The sequence below is a fragment of the Myxocyprinus asiaticus genome, chromosome 4 (genome assembly GCF_019703515.2).
Source record: "Myxocyprinus asiaticus isolate MX2 ecotype Aquarium Trade chromosome 4, UBuf_Myxa_2, whole genome shotgun sequence".
NCBI lineage: Eukaryota > Metazoa > Chordata > Actinopteri > Cypriniformes > Catostomidae > Myxocyprinus > Myxocyprinus asiaticus.
The window spans coordinates 62,820,075-62,833,574 of record NC_059347.1 but is presented as its reverse complement, the minus strand read 5'-3'; the positions used below and the strand labels follow the sequence as shown (position 1 = coordinate 62,833,574).

At 40.4% G+C, this 13,500-nt stretch overlaps 1 protein-coding gene across 1 annotated transcript in view; it reads right to left on the bottom strand.

Moving 5' to 3' along the window:
- LOC127433450 (MOB kinase activator 3B) overlaps positions 1-13,500 on the bottom strand; it is a 36,040-nt gene that overhangs the window by 22,395 nt on the left and 145 nt on the right. Inside the window, exon 2 of the mRNA XM_051685370.1 lies at positions 1,406-1,905. Coding sequence (XP_051541330.1) covers positions 1,406-1,823 — 418 coding nt within the window. The 5' untranslated portion in view covers positions 1,824-1,905. The remainder of the gene's footprint in view (positions 1-1,405; positions 1,906-13,500) is intronic.

The following is a 13,500-nucleotide window of genomic DNA, read 5'->3' as shown; positions in this document are numbered from 1 at the left end:
GCAAGCAACGGTTGCCAAGAAGGGCGAAGCTTAGTGAAGGGTCAGCTGTTAGTAACAACAAATCTCAATTTTTATATTCACAGTAAATATTAAAGAACTGGTGAAAATGTGTGAAAGAGTGTTTGTTCTTCTGGTGAATGAATGGTTGACTGGACTACAGGTGAAAGGTCACAAGTGTTCAGGTTATAGGGTCACCGCATGTGTGATGTTTCATGTTAAGCACATAATTACACATGGGAACATCTCAACACTACAGCTGGAAAAAGACTGATGGTGATGTCTGATTGATGTAGTTTTGTGTTTTTTTTTTTTTTTTGGATTTATCCCCTTTTTCACCCAGTTTGTAATGCCCAATTCCCAATGCGCTTTTAAGTCCTCGTGGTGGCGTAGTGATTCGCCTCAGTCCAGGTGGTGGAGGATTAATCTCAGTTGCCTCCACATCTGAGACCATCAACCCACGCATCTTATCATGTGGCTTGTTGAGCGCGTTGCCACGGAGACATAGCGCGAGTGGAGGCTTCACGCCATCCACCACGCCATCCGCGCTCAACTCACCATGCGCCCCACCGAGAACGAACCACATTATAGTGACCACGAGGAGGTTATCCCATGTGACTCTACCCTCCCTAGCAACTGGGCCAATTTGGTTGCTTAGGAGACCTGGCTGGAGTCACTCAGCACACCTTGGGATTTGAACTAGCGAACTCCAGGGGTGGTAGCCAGCATATTTTACCACTGAGCTACCCAGGCCCCCAGTTTTGTGTTTTTTTTTATGTTTGTTTGTTTGTTTGTGTTGAAGTTTGTTGTTGATCTGCACAGCAAAACACAGCAATTTAACATCAGTGAAGCAAATGTACTTTTTAAATGCTTGTCATTTAGGCTGTATGTGAGTATAACAGTGAGTGGCAACAGTTGCCCGTTATAAATAGATAATCACTCAGGACAAGATGCCAGCTTCACTGTCTACTGACCCTTTAGATTTACCAACACAACTTTACACATACAGAATGTCACTTGTGTTCAACCGTGTAATCTTCATGTGCTCTGGAGTGCGGCCCACGGTGCAGCTCGGTCAGACGGTCAGAGATCATTTGGAGTGCTCACATAATGCACTACTGCATCGGATGATGAGACACAAAAATGTGGCGTTCACGGCATTACAATATTCACTTCAAATTCCCTTCTCTGAATAGCAAAAATGAGATCTTAATTTAAAGTGCATAATTCACGGTTATCTCAAATAACTGTGGTTAGATAAAACAAAAAAGAAACATCGCTGTCAGGGCCGGACCAAATCAAGCACTATAGAAAGAAAGTACTCTTAAACGTGTCTGCAAATGCAATTTCAGCTTCGCTATAAAACACACAGTCAGAACATTTCAGTGACATTAATGGTCACACTCACCGATGCTGGTGGGGAAAATCTCTTCATTATTGATCTGCATCTCGATCCAGTCCATCAGCTTGTTCATGTACTGCGGAGCGGGCAGCGCAGTGGGTTTCTTGTACTTGTGTTCATCCTGCCATCTGTACTCGTAGCGCGGTCCGCCGGACATCACCGGGCAGCTCTTCTCTGTGCAGTACTCACACACAGTCCCGTAGATGAGGTTGATTCGGTTGAAGAAGTCCACCACGTGAACAGCAACCCAGTCATTGAGATCCTCACCGTGAGGCAGCTGCACGGCCGCTTTCAGATCCACACCAGAGCTGAGCGACACCTGCGCCCGTTTGTGCAGCTCGAAGCGTTGCGTGCCCGGCTCAAACTTACGCTTGGGCCGGAACGTTTTGTCTTTGTTAAACACTTGCTTGAGCGCGATGGACATGATGTGCGGAGACGAGCGATCGGCAAACGTCAACGAGACAGGTGGGGAAGAGTGGCGTGTCTGTGCATTATGACATGCTCACCTGAAACAGAGAAAACAATTCAAAGACTTTAGGGCTACAGTATAGAAATACAATTACAGAGTAACACAAGAGAGGTTTCATTTGTTTCACCCTATTTGGAAAAATCAAAGTGGAAAATAGTTCTGTTGAAGAATGTGAAGTAGATGTGTTGGAGTATTGACAGATGATCACATAAACACACGAGGATCAGTGAGTGAATCTGCTTTACTTGAGGCCAAACAGTGTCATGATGTCATTGTGAAAATATTATCCAGCCCACATGCTCATCATTAAAACAAACAGTGAATCTTAAACATGTGACTCAATCCAGAAGATAAAGACAGACTGATGTGACAATATCGCCTTCAGTTTACATGAACCATCAGATTTCAAAACACTCACATTCAGACACTGTTACCATTGTAAAAATTAAATGTTTACTATATTATTGACGGTATTATTTTGTTTAGAGACTAATCTCTGTAATTATGAGTATCATTGCTCACTAATGTCATGGTGCTATTGGAAGAATTCTTACACTGAAAGTATTTTTGAAGTACAACTATAATCATCTATTACTGAGACAACGTTACTGTTACATTCAGGATCATGGCCGCTTTTCTGATTTTTTATGGATTATTTGAGACTTTTCGAATCCATCAATGAAGTTTAAACAATCACAAACACACTTCACACAAACTACCACTGCAGCACCATTAACATAATGACTGTTTTGGCTTCTGTTTTTATTTCTGAGAAGAAAACAGGGACAAAAATAATCAAATCACATATTCCCAGCTGTGTGAATTGAAACCAAACACACTGTAGAGCTTAAAAGATTCATGCTGCTTAAAAATAATTTCTCTATGAATTCTCCTCCATGATAGACACACGACTGACTGATGATCTGCATTCAGTACTGTGTCTGACATCATTAAGTGAATCACATTCATAGTCAGCTGTACCAAAATTATTATAATCTGACTATTAGGGCTGGGAAATGTAATTAATATTTTTTTATTTTTGTTTTTTGTTTAAAGCGTTAAAAGAAATTAACGCAACTAGCACGGTGTCCATTTCTTTTTAACTTCCTGAAACTTCACACGATAGGAGAAAGGCGTCCTGAATAGAGATGGGCGGATCCGATACTGATGTTGTATCAAAAATATCGATCCTCACACTAAAATACTGATTCTAACATTTTTTTTATTATGATTTGGTTACCATGAATCAAATCAAATCACTTTTTTGTCACACAACCATATACACAAGTGCAATGGTGTGTGAAATTCTTGGGTGCAGTTCCGATCAACATAGCAGTCGTGACAGTGATGAGACATATACCAATTTACAATAACATCAAATTAACACAACACAATTTAAACATCTGTTATACACATAATTACACACAACACAATATAAAAATAATAACATACACTGTACAGTATACAATACACACTATATAGATACACATTATTCAATAAAAAATGAAAAATAAAAATATATAAAGAAGTATATATATATGTATAGAATGTACAGTATTGTACTGTATTGACATTCAGGCTGTCTGTTGATAGTCAGTTGTTAAGAGAGAACATAATATAATAATAATAATATAATTTATGACAGTCCGGTGTGAGATATAAGAGTAAGAGTAATAAAGTGCAGTGCTGATGTATTTTGATCGTGGGAGATCAAGAGTTCAGAAGTCTGATTGCTTGGGGGAAGAAGCTATCATGGAGTCGGCTGGTGCGGGTCCTGATGCTGCAATACCGCCTACCTGATGGTAGCAGTGAGAACAGCCCATGGCTCGGGTGGCTGGAGTCTCTGATGATCCTCCGAGCTTTTTTCACACACCGCCTTGTATATATTTCCTGGAGGGAGAGAAGCTCACCTCCGATGATGTGTCTGGCAGTTCGCACCACCCTTTGCAGTGCTTTGCGGTTGTGGGCGGTGCTATTGCCGTACCAGGCGGAGATGCAGCCAGTCAGGATGCTCTCTACGGTGCAGGTGTAGAACCGTGTGAGGATGTGGCGGTTCATTCCAAACTTCCTCAGCCGTCTCAGGAAGAAGAGGCGCTGATGAGCCTTCTTCACAACGACTTCAGTGTGGATGGACCATGTGAGTTCCTCAGTGATGTGGACACCCAGGAACTTGAAGCTGCTGACTCTCTCCACTGGTGCTCCATTGATGGTGATGGGACTGTGTTCTCTGTCTTTCCTTCTGAAGTCCACCACAAGCTCCTTTGTCTTGCTGACGTTGAGGGAGAGGTTGTGCTCCTGACACCAGTGTGTCAGAGTGAGCACCTCCTCTCTGTAGGCTGTTTCATCATTGTCAGTGATCAGACCTACCACTGTCGTGTCATCAGCAAACTTAATGATGGCATTGGAGCTATGTGTTGCCACACAGTCATGTGTGTACAAGGAATACAGTAGTGGGCTGAGAACACAACCCTGTGGGGCTCCAGTGTTGAGGGTCAGTGATGAGGAGATGTTGCTGCCTATTCTAACCACCTGGCGTCTGCTTGACAGGAAGTCCAGGATCCAGCTGCACAGCGAGCTGTTTAAGCCCAGAGCCCGGAGTTTCTCATCTAGCTTGGAGGGCACTATGGTGTTGAATGCTGAGCTGTAGTCTACAAACAACATTCTCACATAAGTGTTCTTTTTTTTCCAGGTGGGAGAGAGCAGTGTGTATTGTAGATGCAATGGCATCATCAGTGGAGCGGTTGTTGTGGTAAGCAAACTGCAGTTGGTCTAGTGATGGAGGCAGCACAGAGCAGATATAGTCTCTGATTAGTCTCTCAAAGCATTTGCTGATGATGGGGGTCAGAGCAACAGGACGCCAGTCATTTAAACAAGTTATTTTTGATTGTTTTGGAACAGGCACAATGGTGGATGTTTTAAAGCATGTGGGGACTACAGACAAAGAGAGGGAAAGGTTGAAAATGTCCGTAAAAACACCAGCCAGCTGGTTCGCACACGCGCTGATGACGCGGCCCGGAATGCCGTCTGGGCCCGCGGCTTTGCGGATATTCACCCGTCGGAAGGATCGGGTTACATCCGCTACAGAGACGGAGAGTGAACTAACCTCTGTAGCTTCAGCCGCGAGAGCTCTCTCCGCGAGGGCGGTGTTATTTCCCTCGAAACGAGCATAAAAAGTATTTAGCTCATCCGGGAGAGAGGCAGCGGTGTTCATGGCGGAGTTTTTATTCCCTTTAAAGTCCGTGATGATGTTAATTCCCTGCCACATGCTTCTAGAGTTGGTGGTGTTAAACTGTCCTTCAATCTTGTTCCTGTACTGGTGTTTTGCTGTTCTGTTTTTCGGAGGGCATAACTGGCTTGTTTATGCTCCTCCGCGCTCCCGGAATTAAAAGCGGAAGTCCGCACATTAAGTGTCGCGCGAACATCGCTATTAATCCAAGGTTTCTGATTCGGATAGATTCGTACTGTTCTGGTCGGAACCACATTCTCTACGCACGTTCTGATGAAGCACTTTACGCTATCAGTGTAAAGCTCGATGTCGTCATCAGAGGCGGACCGGAACATCTCCCAGTCCGTGTGATCAAAACAGTCTTGTAGCGTAGAATCTGATTGGTCCGACCAGCACTGGATCGTTCTGAGGGTGGGTGCTTCCTGTTTCAGTTTCTGCCTGTAAGCGGGCAGAAGCAGAATGGAAGAGTGGTCCGATTTGCCAAATGGTGGGCGGGGGAGGGATCTGTGGCCATCCCGGAAGGGAGAGTAGCAATGGTCCAAAACCCGGTCCCCTCGTGTGTTGAAACTAATGTGCTGGTGATATTTTGGTGCGACTGATTTTAAACTGGCTTTATTAAAGTCCCCGGTCACAACAAACGTGGCCTCAGGGTGCGCGGTTTCCTGCTCACTTATAATCCCATACAGTTCCTTGAGTGCCCGGTCTGTGTCGGCTTGTGGGGGGATGTACACAGCTGTGATAATGACCACTGTGAATTCCCTCGGTAGCCAGAATGGTCGACACAGAAGCATAAGAAATTCCAGATCAGGAGAGCAGAAAGACTCGATAGAATGTATGTTCCTCTGATCACACCAGGATTTGTTGATCATAAAACATACACCACCACCTCTGCTTTTACCTGAGAGGTCTTTCGCGCTGTCCGCTCGGTGCACGGAGAACCCCGCGGGTTCAATGGCTGAGTCTGGAATCTCCGCAGACATCCAAGTTTCCGTAAGGCAGATAATACAGCAGTCCCTTGTATCTCGTTGGAAAGAGATCCGCGCTTTCAACTCGCAGAGCTTGTTATCCAGAGACTGAACATTTGCCAGTAGAATAGTGGGTAGCGGGGGTCGATTTGCGCGGCGTCTTACTCTGATGAGAACGCCGGCTCTGTTTCCCCTTTTCCTCCTGCGTTTCCGCGGCCGTGCTGCCCAGACAAAGGGCTCCGCTTGCGTGTTTGTAAACAGCGGGTCGGCATTGAGGAATTTGAAGTCCGGTTTACGGTGTGAAATTGCTGAACCAATGTCCAAAAGTGTTTGTCTGTCGTAGACAATAAGGCAGACAACATCCAAGACAAAAAACATAAGAATTGTGAACAAAACAAACAAAACATTACTATGTTGTGTCGGAGCTCGCAACGCAGCAGCCATACTCGGCTCCATCTTCTTTCTCTGAACATGAACAATAATCATAAGCTTCAAAGTGAAATAAAAAGAATTAGGATATATTAGTAAATACTTGTGCAGGATGGGAACTATTTCTTCTTCCGCTCATCTAAACGTGCATTAATACTGAAAGACACGAGCAAATAAACGCTTGCACCGTCACAAGACTCGTTCAAACAAGAGGGATCCGATGATCATGATAGAAAATCAGAGAAACAGCTTCTGGAGTAAATTCACACTAAAATAACAACATATTTAAAGGTGACATTTCTTATCATTAGTTTGAGTGTAATTGTTATAAACGTTCAACTTTTATAAATTGTTATAAATATAAAAATGTTCAGGAGGTGCATGATCGACTTAACTGCACATCCTAACACAGAAACTGATCGTGGTGAAGTGCCGCTCATTCATTATGTGTGATGCATAATAAACACAGAAGCGGATTTTCTGAACTGGGCAAGCTGCCGCATCGCTTCGCATTGTAGAAAACATTGGCCCTAATGGTCTCTACGATCAACTTAAGCTTGCGATGCTTTTGGGAAACGCAGCCCTGGACGTTCTGCAAGCTGCAGTCAGATATACTTGTAGAGACTGAATGCCAGCCAGAGAAAATAATAGTTCTGAGATTTTAAACTTCAGCAAATTAAACTTCAACATTCAATATCTTTTATATCTGTATTTAGAGTGTCTAACAATCCATTGGCAATGTACTCTTATGTTTCTCTTGCCAATAAAGATTGATATGAATTGAATCTGATCATTTGATCCTATTATTTATTTATTTTATTTTTTTGGATTTTCTCCCCTTTTCTCCTCAATGTGGAATGCCCAATTCCCAATGCGCTCTAATCCTCTTGGTGGCACAGTGACTCGCCTCAATCCGGGTGACGGAGGACGAATCTCAGTTGCCTCCGCGTCTGAGACTGTCTATCCGCGCATCTTATCACGTGACTTGTTGAGCGCATTACTGCAGAGACATAGCACATGTGGAGGCTTCACGCTATTCTCCGCGGCATTCACGCACAACTCACCACACACCCCACCGAGAGCGAGAACCACATTATAGCGACCACGAGGAGGTTACCCCATGTGACTCGACCCTCCCTAGCAACCGGGCCAATTTGGTTGCTTAGGAGACCTGGCTGGAGTCACTCAGCACGCCCTGGATTTGAACTCGTAAGTCCAGGTGTGATAGTCAACGTCAATACTCGCTGAGATACCCAGACCCCATTTGATCCTATTATTAAAAAAAGTCCACTGCAAAACTGCAGAAGATTTTGCCCAACTTTTATTTACAGCATGTCCACTGATTTTATGGCATGTACACATATACTTGTATCAAAGATTAATACCTGTAGAAATGTGTATAATTAAATAAAATAAACGTACATATTTAAATAATTAAAATAAATGAAGACTACCCAATTTATTGCAAGTTCTTTGAGACAAAGTATAAAGTAAATATATGTATGATGATTTTTTTTAAATGTTTGTTGTGATGTATCATGTACCATAATTTAATCGCGATTAATCACAGAAAACTGTGTGATTAATTAATTAAACTTTTTTAATCGATTCACAGCCCTACTGACATCAGAACACTCCTGTAATCATGTCTGACTGTCAAACTGTGAAGCTTTGTTTTTAAAGCTAAGAGTCTGACGATTAGTCTGCAAATTATATTTTAGCAGACAACATGTCACAAATGTACACTAAATGTACTTTTACTAAATTATTTCCAATGTCTGTTTCTAAAAACATACACAAAAAGCATTAGGACATTACATTGCTATCTGTATGACAATAACAGAAAATAAGAGTTTGCCTTTAACAGATATCCATAAACACACAACACAACGACTCAGTTGTCATCTAGTCTGTGTGTGTTTTGCCACATTGGGGTCGTTCAGTCCGACACAAATGTAATTCTCTGTTCTTTGTTCACCAAATGCAGGAATGTTTAAATCTCTGATGGAATGCCGTGAAAATCTCTCAGCCGAGGATACAGTGACCCTGTGATGTCCCCAGAAAATACACACAAGCTCAATACATCATTACAGAAAAACATGTAGCCTGATTTAGTGATTATGTTTTCTTTATGTCATCTGGTTTAACAATAAACAAATCTGTGTTTCAACAGGTGAACAGCACTGAGTGTGTTCCGGCAGAATATCATGTTCATTCATGTTGTGTGTGAAAAGACTTCATGAGAAACACACAAAGGGACCGTTGAAACCGGATCAACAGCGATTGTTTCAGTCGGGCGACTCGTGACTGGCTGTTTTATCATGAATGTCTAAACACAATCAGTCTGTTCACAGCGGAAGCTCTTTCACAAAACTCAGACAGCAGGTGAATTAGTCTCTTAACATGATATTGTTTGCTTGAATGTACATCAATACTGACGTCATGTACGTGTGTCTGTTCAGTAAATTACTGCCAGCTGTTTATCTTCAGTGAAATGATGACAATATTATACGTGAAACTAGAACTGTTTGTAACTAAAGGAAATGTACACAAAAGTAAACCACAAATGAAAATGGTAATTTTAGGCCACCGTCTTCTAGTGCTTCAAGACCTCAAGAGCAGAACAGAGTCACATCGATCATCATATACAGGGAGTGATTATTGTCATAGAGCATTTACAATATTAAAAATGATGTCACTATCTAAAATTGATCTAGAAATAAAAAGACAGATGAAGAAATGATACAAAAACACACAGGATGATGGAAATCAAGGAAACAGATGTATCTGTGACGAAACAATCTCTTAATTGTGTTAGGAAATAACGGCATCATTTAACGATGCACTCGGTAATTGTTTTTCTTCATTAAAAAAGTTTTACTCCAAAATAAATGAATAGTAATTTCTTATGAAATCATGAAAACTCCAAGTACACTTTTGAAACAGTGAGTATTTTAATGTTTACAGATTGACCCCATTGACTTCCATTGTAAGTGTCTCACTGGAACACACATTTGTGCTTTATTTAAAGAAAACGAGGGACAAGTCAAAATAAATTTTTGTGGTAATCAACATTATTCCACAAATACTGTCGATTGATCTTAACTTGTATTGAACCCGGAATATTCCTTTAAAGCGATTATAAACTCTCTCTCTCTGCAGTCATGTGATCTCAGGAGTGTCACAGTCTCAGTGCAGAGATTACATCATCAGGACACTGCTGGTGTTTCACAGGGAAATGGAGAATGTCATTAATCTCACTGTCTAACTGCAAAACACCGTTAAATAGACTATACAGTAATCACACACCATATGCTCTGAACACCTCTATGTTAATATTTCAGAGATATTTTACTTGTGAATCTTTCTTCTCCTGCTAGTTATCAATGAGTCCATCAATGTTTAACTCACATTACCTGTCCTAGCTTTATAAAGAGGGCAGATGACTAACCGTACATTCTTATGTTCTTACACACTGAGAAAATAACACACCTCATTTCACATCTATCACAGTATTCACCACTTTGAAAATATCTGCTAAACAGCAAATAATACACACTGTTTCTATCTTAGTTTACTGAATGCATGTGCTCTGTTTATATGTATTTGACAAGTTACGGTGTGTTCACATCACAACTCAATGTTTTATCATTATTACCCAGAGCTTCACATGATGAACTATGATGCCGTTTTAGTGCCAAGGGAAAACAATTAATTTAAGATTTCAAGATTAAAGTCAGAATATTTTTAGAATAAAGCCAAATGTATGAGAACCAGTGCATCATATCACAACGATAGAGCGCTGAGCAGCTTCATCAATGCAAGAAATGGATGTGGATGATTTATATACTTTAGTTTAGGATTTAGCAACAAAGAAATCCTTTGTCATCTTTTGGCACATCAGCACAAAGTTATTATTGGGATCTGACCCTGCAGTGGTAATGGAGGAATTGAATTTATTCAGGAGAAAGAACCAGACAGACGTTTGCGCAGTCCCGCTGGGCGTTGCTGATGCTTGCGCTGGGTTTCCTGAAGCTCTAAGTTGAACGTTAGTAGCACTTAAGTTCTACTTTCTACAGCACGTTTCCCAAAAGCATCGTTATCTAAGTAGCACGTAAAAACGCTCGTAAATTAACGAGCGCTATGAACCACTCTTAAATCCATTAAGTGCAACTACACGTATTGTTCTCGCATCTTTCACAGTTTATCAGATACAAAGGGACATTTAATAAATTATATTCATGTATTTTGATCATTGGAAAGCCATTGTACATGGTTTAAGAGGATAAAAAAGTATAGGAAAAAATTTAATTAAAATCAGGGTTAGGCAGTCTTGCAATCTGGTCTAAAGATAGATTTACATGACAATACAGTATAATGTTTTATTGGACTTCTTTGATAAGCATAACTGTAATGGAAATAGACAATATGTTCTTATTAAACAGGTTATTTAAGAAGACATACGGTAAGTGAGTAATGTGATCCTGCCGTTTAAAACTTTAATCAATTGGCCAAAATAAATAATTAAAATATGTTTAACAAAGGAGATTAACAAAGTGAGAGCGTGCACTAAGTGATTCACTCTCTCTCTCTCTTCCTCCTCCTCCTCTTCTTCAGTACTATTCTGTTTCATGGCAGTCACAAATTGCATGCTGCATAATGGCAGTAAGGCAACAAGTGTAGGGCTGAAACGAATAGTCAATGTTATCAACACGACAACAAAAAATTGCTGGCAAAAATGTTCGTTGTCGAACAGTCGTTTGATCTCATTTAACGTAACATGAGATCACATTAAACTCTAAAGATGACGTGTGAGAGCAGCACTGCAGTTCACCTCTGATTGAGGAGAGGAATAATTACACAGATCACAGATGCACTCTAAACATTCCAAACAGCTTCAGCTGAAGTATGATATAGGTTATTGTTAGTAAGTACGTTTAATACAACCTTTTAACTCGGGGCACAAGCTGAATAGTCGGTTAAGAGCCAATGATTAATTGTTGCAATAATCGCCCGAATAGTCGAATAATCATTCTAATAATCGTTAGATTAGTCGATTATCAAAATAATCGTTAGTTGCAGTCCTAAACAAGTGCAGTGTCTAGAACTGTATCTGAATGGTTAGATGATCTGTTAATATTGAGATAGGTCTAAAGTTCAGTAGCCTGCTGATATCCGTCATTTTAATCCTGTTCCTTGTGCACCTGTTCAGGTCCCAGCTAAAGAAACAAAACCTAAGGCTATGTGAGAGCCCCTTATTATAATACACATCACGTGCATTCATGTTAATGGAGTGGTGGTGGCGTAGTGGACTAAAGCACTGAACTGGTAAGCAAAAGGTTGTTGGTTCAAATCCCCACAGCCACCACCATTGTGTCCTTGAGCAAGGCACTTAAGTCCAGGTTGCTCCAGGGGGATTGTCCCTGTAATAAGTGCACTGTAAGTCGCTTTGGATAAAAGCGTCTGCCAAATGCATATATGTAAATGTTACATGCATTTATTGCATCACTTTCAATAATCTCTATGAAGCTGAGAATTAATTTGAAACCTCATCTTACTAAAGCCATCATTATTTCTGTAATTAAATTCTGTAATAGTTAATACATTTAGCACCTCAACAACGTTACAAACAACTTCCATGTTTGTCAGTATGTCCACATTATTTTCATTATGAGAAGACAAAGTTTCAGCACCTTTGGACCGGACAGCTCCCATAACGAAGCACTTAAATTCTAATTTATAAGGAGCAATCTATGAGCTAGTTTGGGAAAAGTGAACGTTACAGGAAAAAACTCACTAAGAATGAATTGTGCCTGGTAAATAAGACATTTATTAGAACGGACTCTCTGCACTGGTCCCCACAAAGATAGTAAAACCTGAGATCACCTACATTGTGGGGACCGCTGGGGAAATCGCTTAAAAAAAAAAACATACTAAACGATGTTTTATTGAAAATGTAAAAATGCAGAAAGTTTTCTGTGAGTGTTAGGTTTAGGGGTAGGGTTAGGGGATAGAAATTGTCGTTAGATCTGTATAAAATCCATAAAATGTATGGAAGTCTATGGAGAGTCCCCACAATGATATAAAGTTTGTGTGTGTGTGTGTGTGTGTGTGTGTGTGTGTTTAGAACTTATCTGGTTAGCTGAATCATAACATGATAAACAAATAGACACACTGTATGTCGTAAAACTAGACAGAAGGCGCAAAATCAGTCAACATACAATAATTGTGTGAGAGATGAGATGCATGAAGAGTCCCTGCAGTAAAACATACCACTTACAATCTCACATACAAGTCAAAGCATGCTGTTACACTGACATCATCTTCAGTCTACAGTGCGCTCCAAAAGTCTGAAAACACACTGAACATCTGGGATGGTTTTTTTCTCATTTAAAAATGAAAATAAACACAGTTTTAGGATTTTGAAAAAAAATAATTGTAATAAAAAAAGTTTTGACATAAAATGAAACATTCAGATTGTGCACTGTCACACATTAAACCCTTTTTGAAGGTCAGATTTTCTCTGAATATGATCATCAGGTTTTGTTCATATCAGCTCCAGAGCATGAAAGGTTACTTACCAAAAGACTTCATGAAATTCATGTTTATTTATTCATTCAACTTTTCACTAAATTGTTTAACTAATCATATAATTTAATGAGAATGTTGTATTAAATTAGAAAAGAGTGCAAAAGAGAAGCATTTTCACGAGTGCTCTCAGTGTTATTCAGAACAGCAGATCTCTACAGTAACACTCGTTCATGTTCTTACATGTTTCTAGTTATGAATGTACTCCAAAGCACACGCACACCTCATTTACATCTATCGCTGTAACCTCAAATAAAGTTTCTTCTGTTTTTTATACACAACACAAACTGTCCCAAGTTAACGACACCATCTTCCATAAGACGCGATAAATACACACAAGACAAGAAACAGCTCAAAAGAAACACTGAAGAATCTTTTAAAAGCAGAAACTGTTTCAACCAACTGATAATTTTCATTCATATTA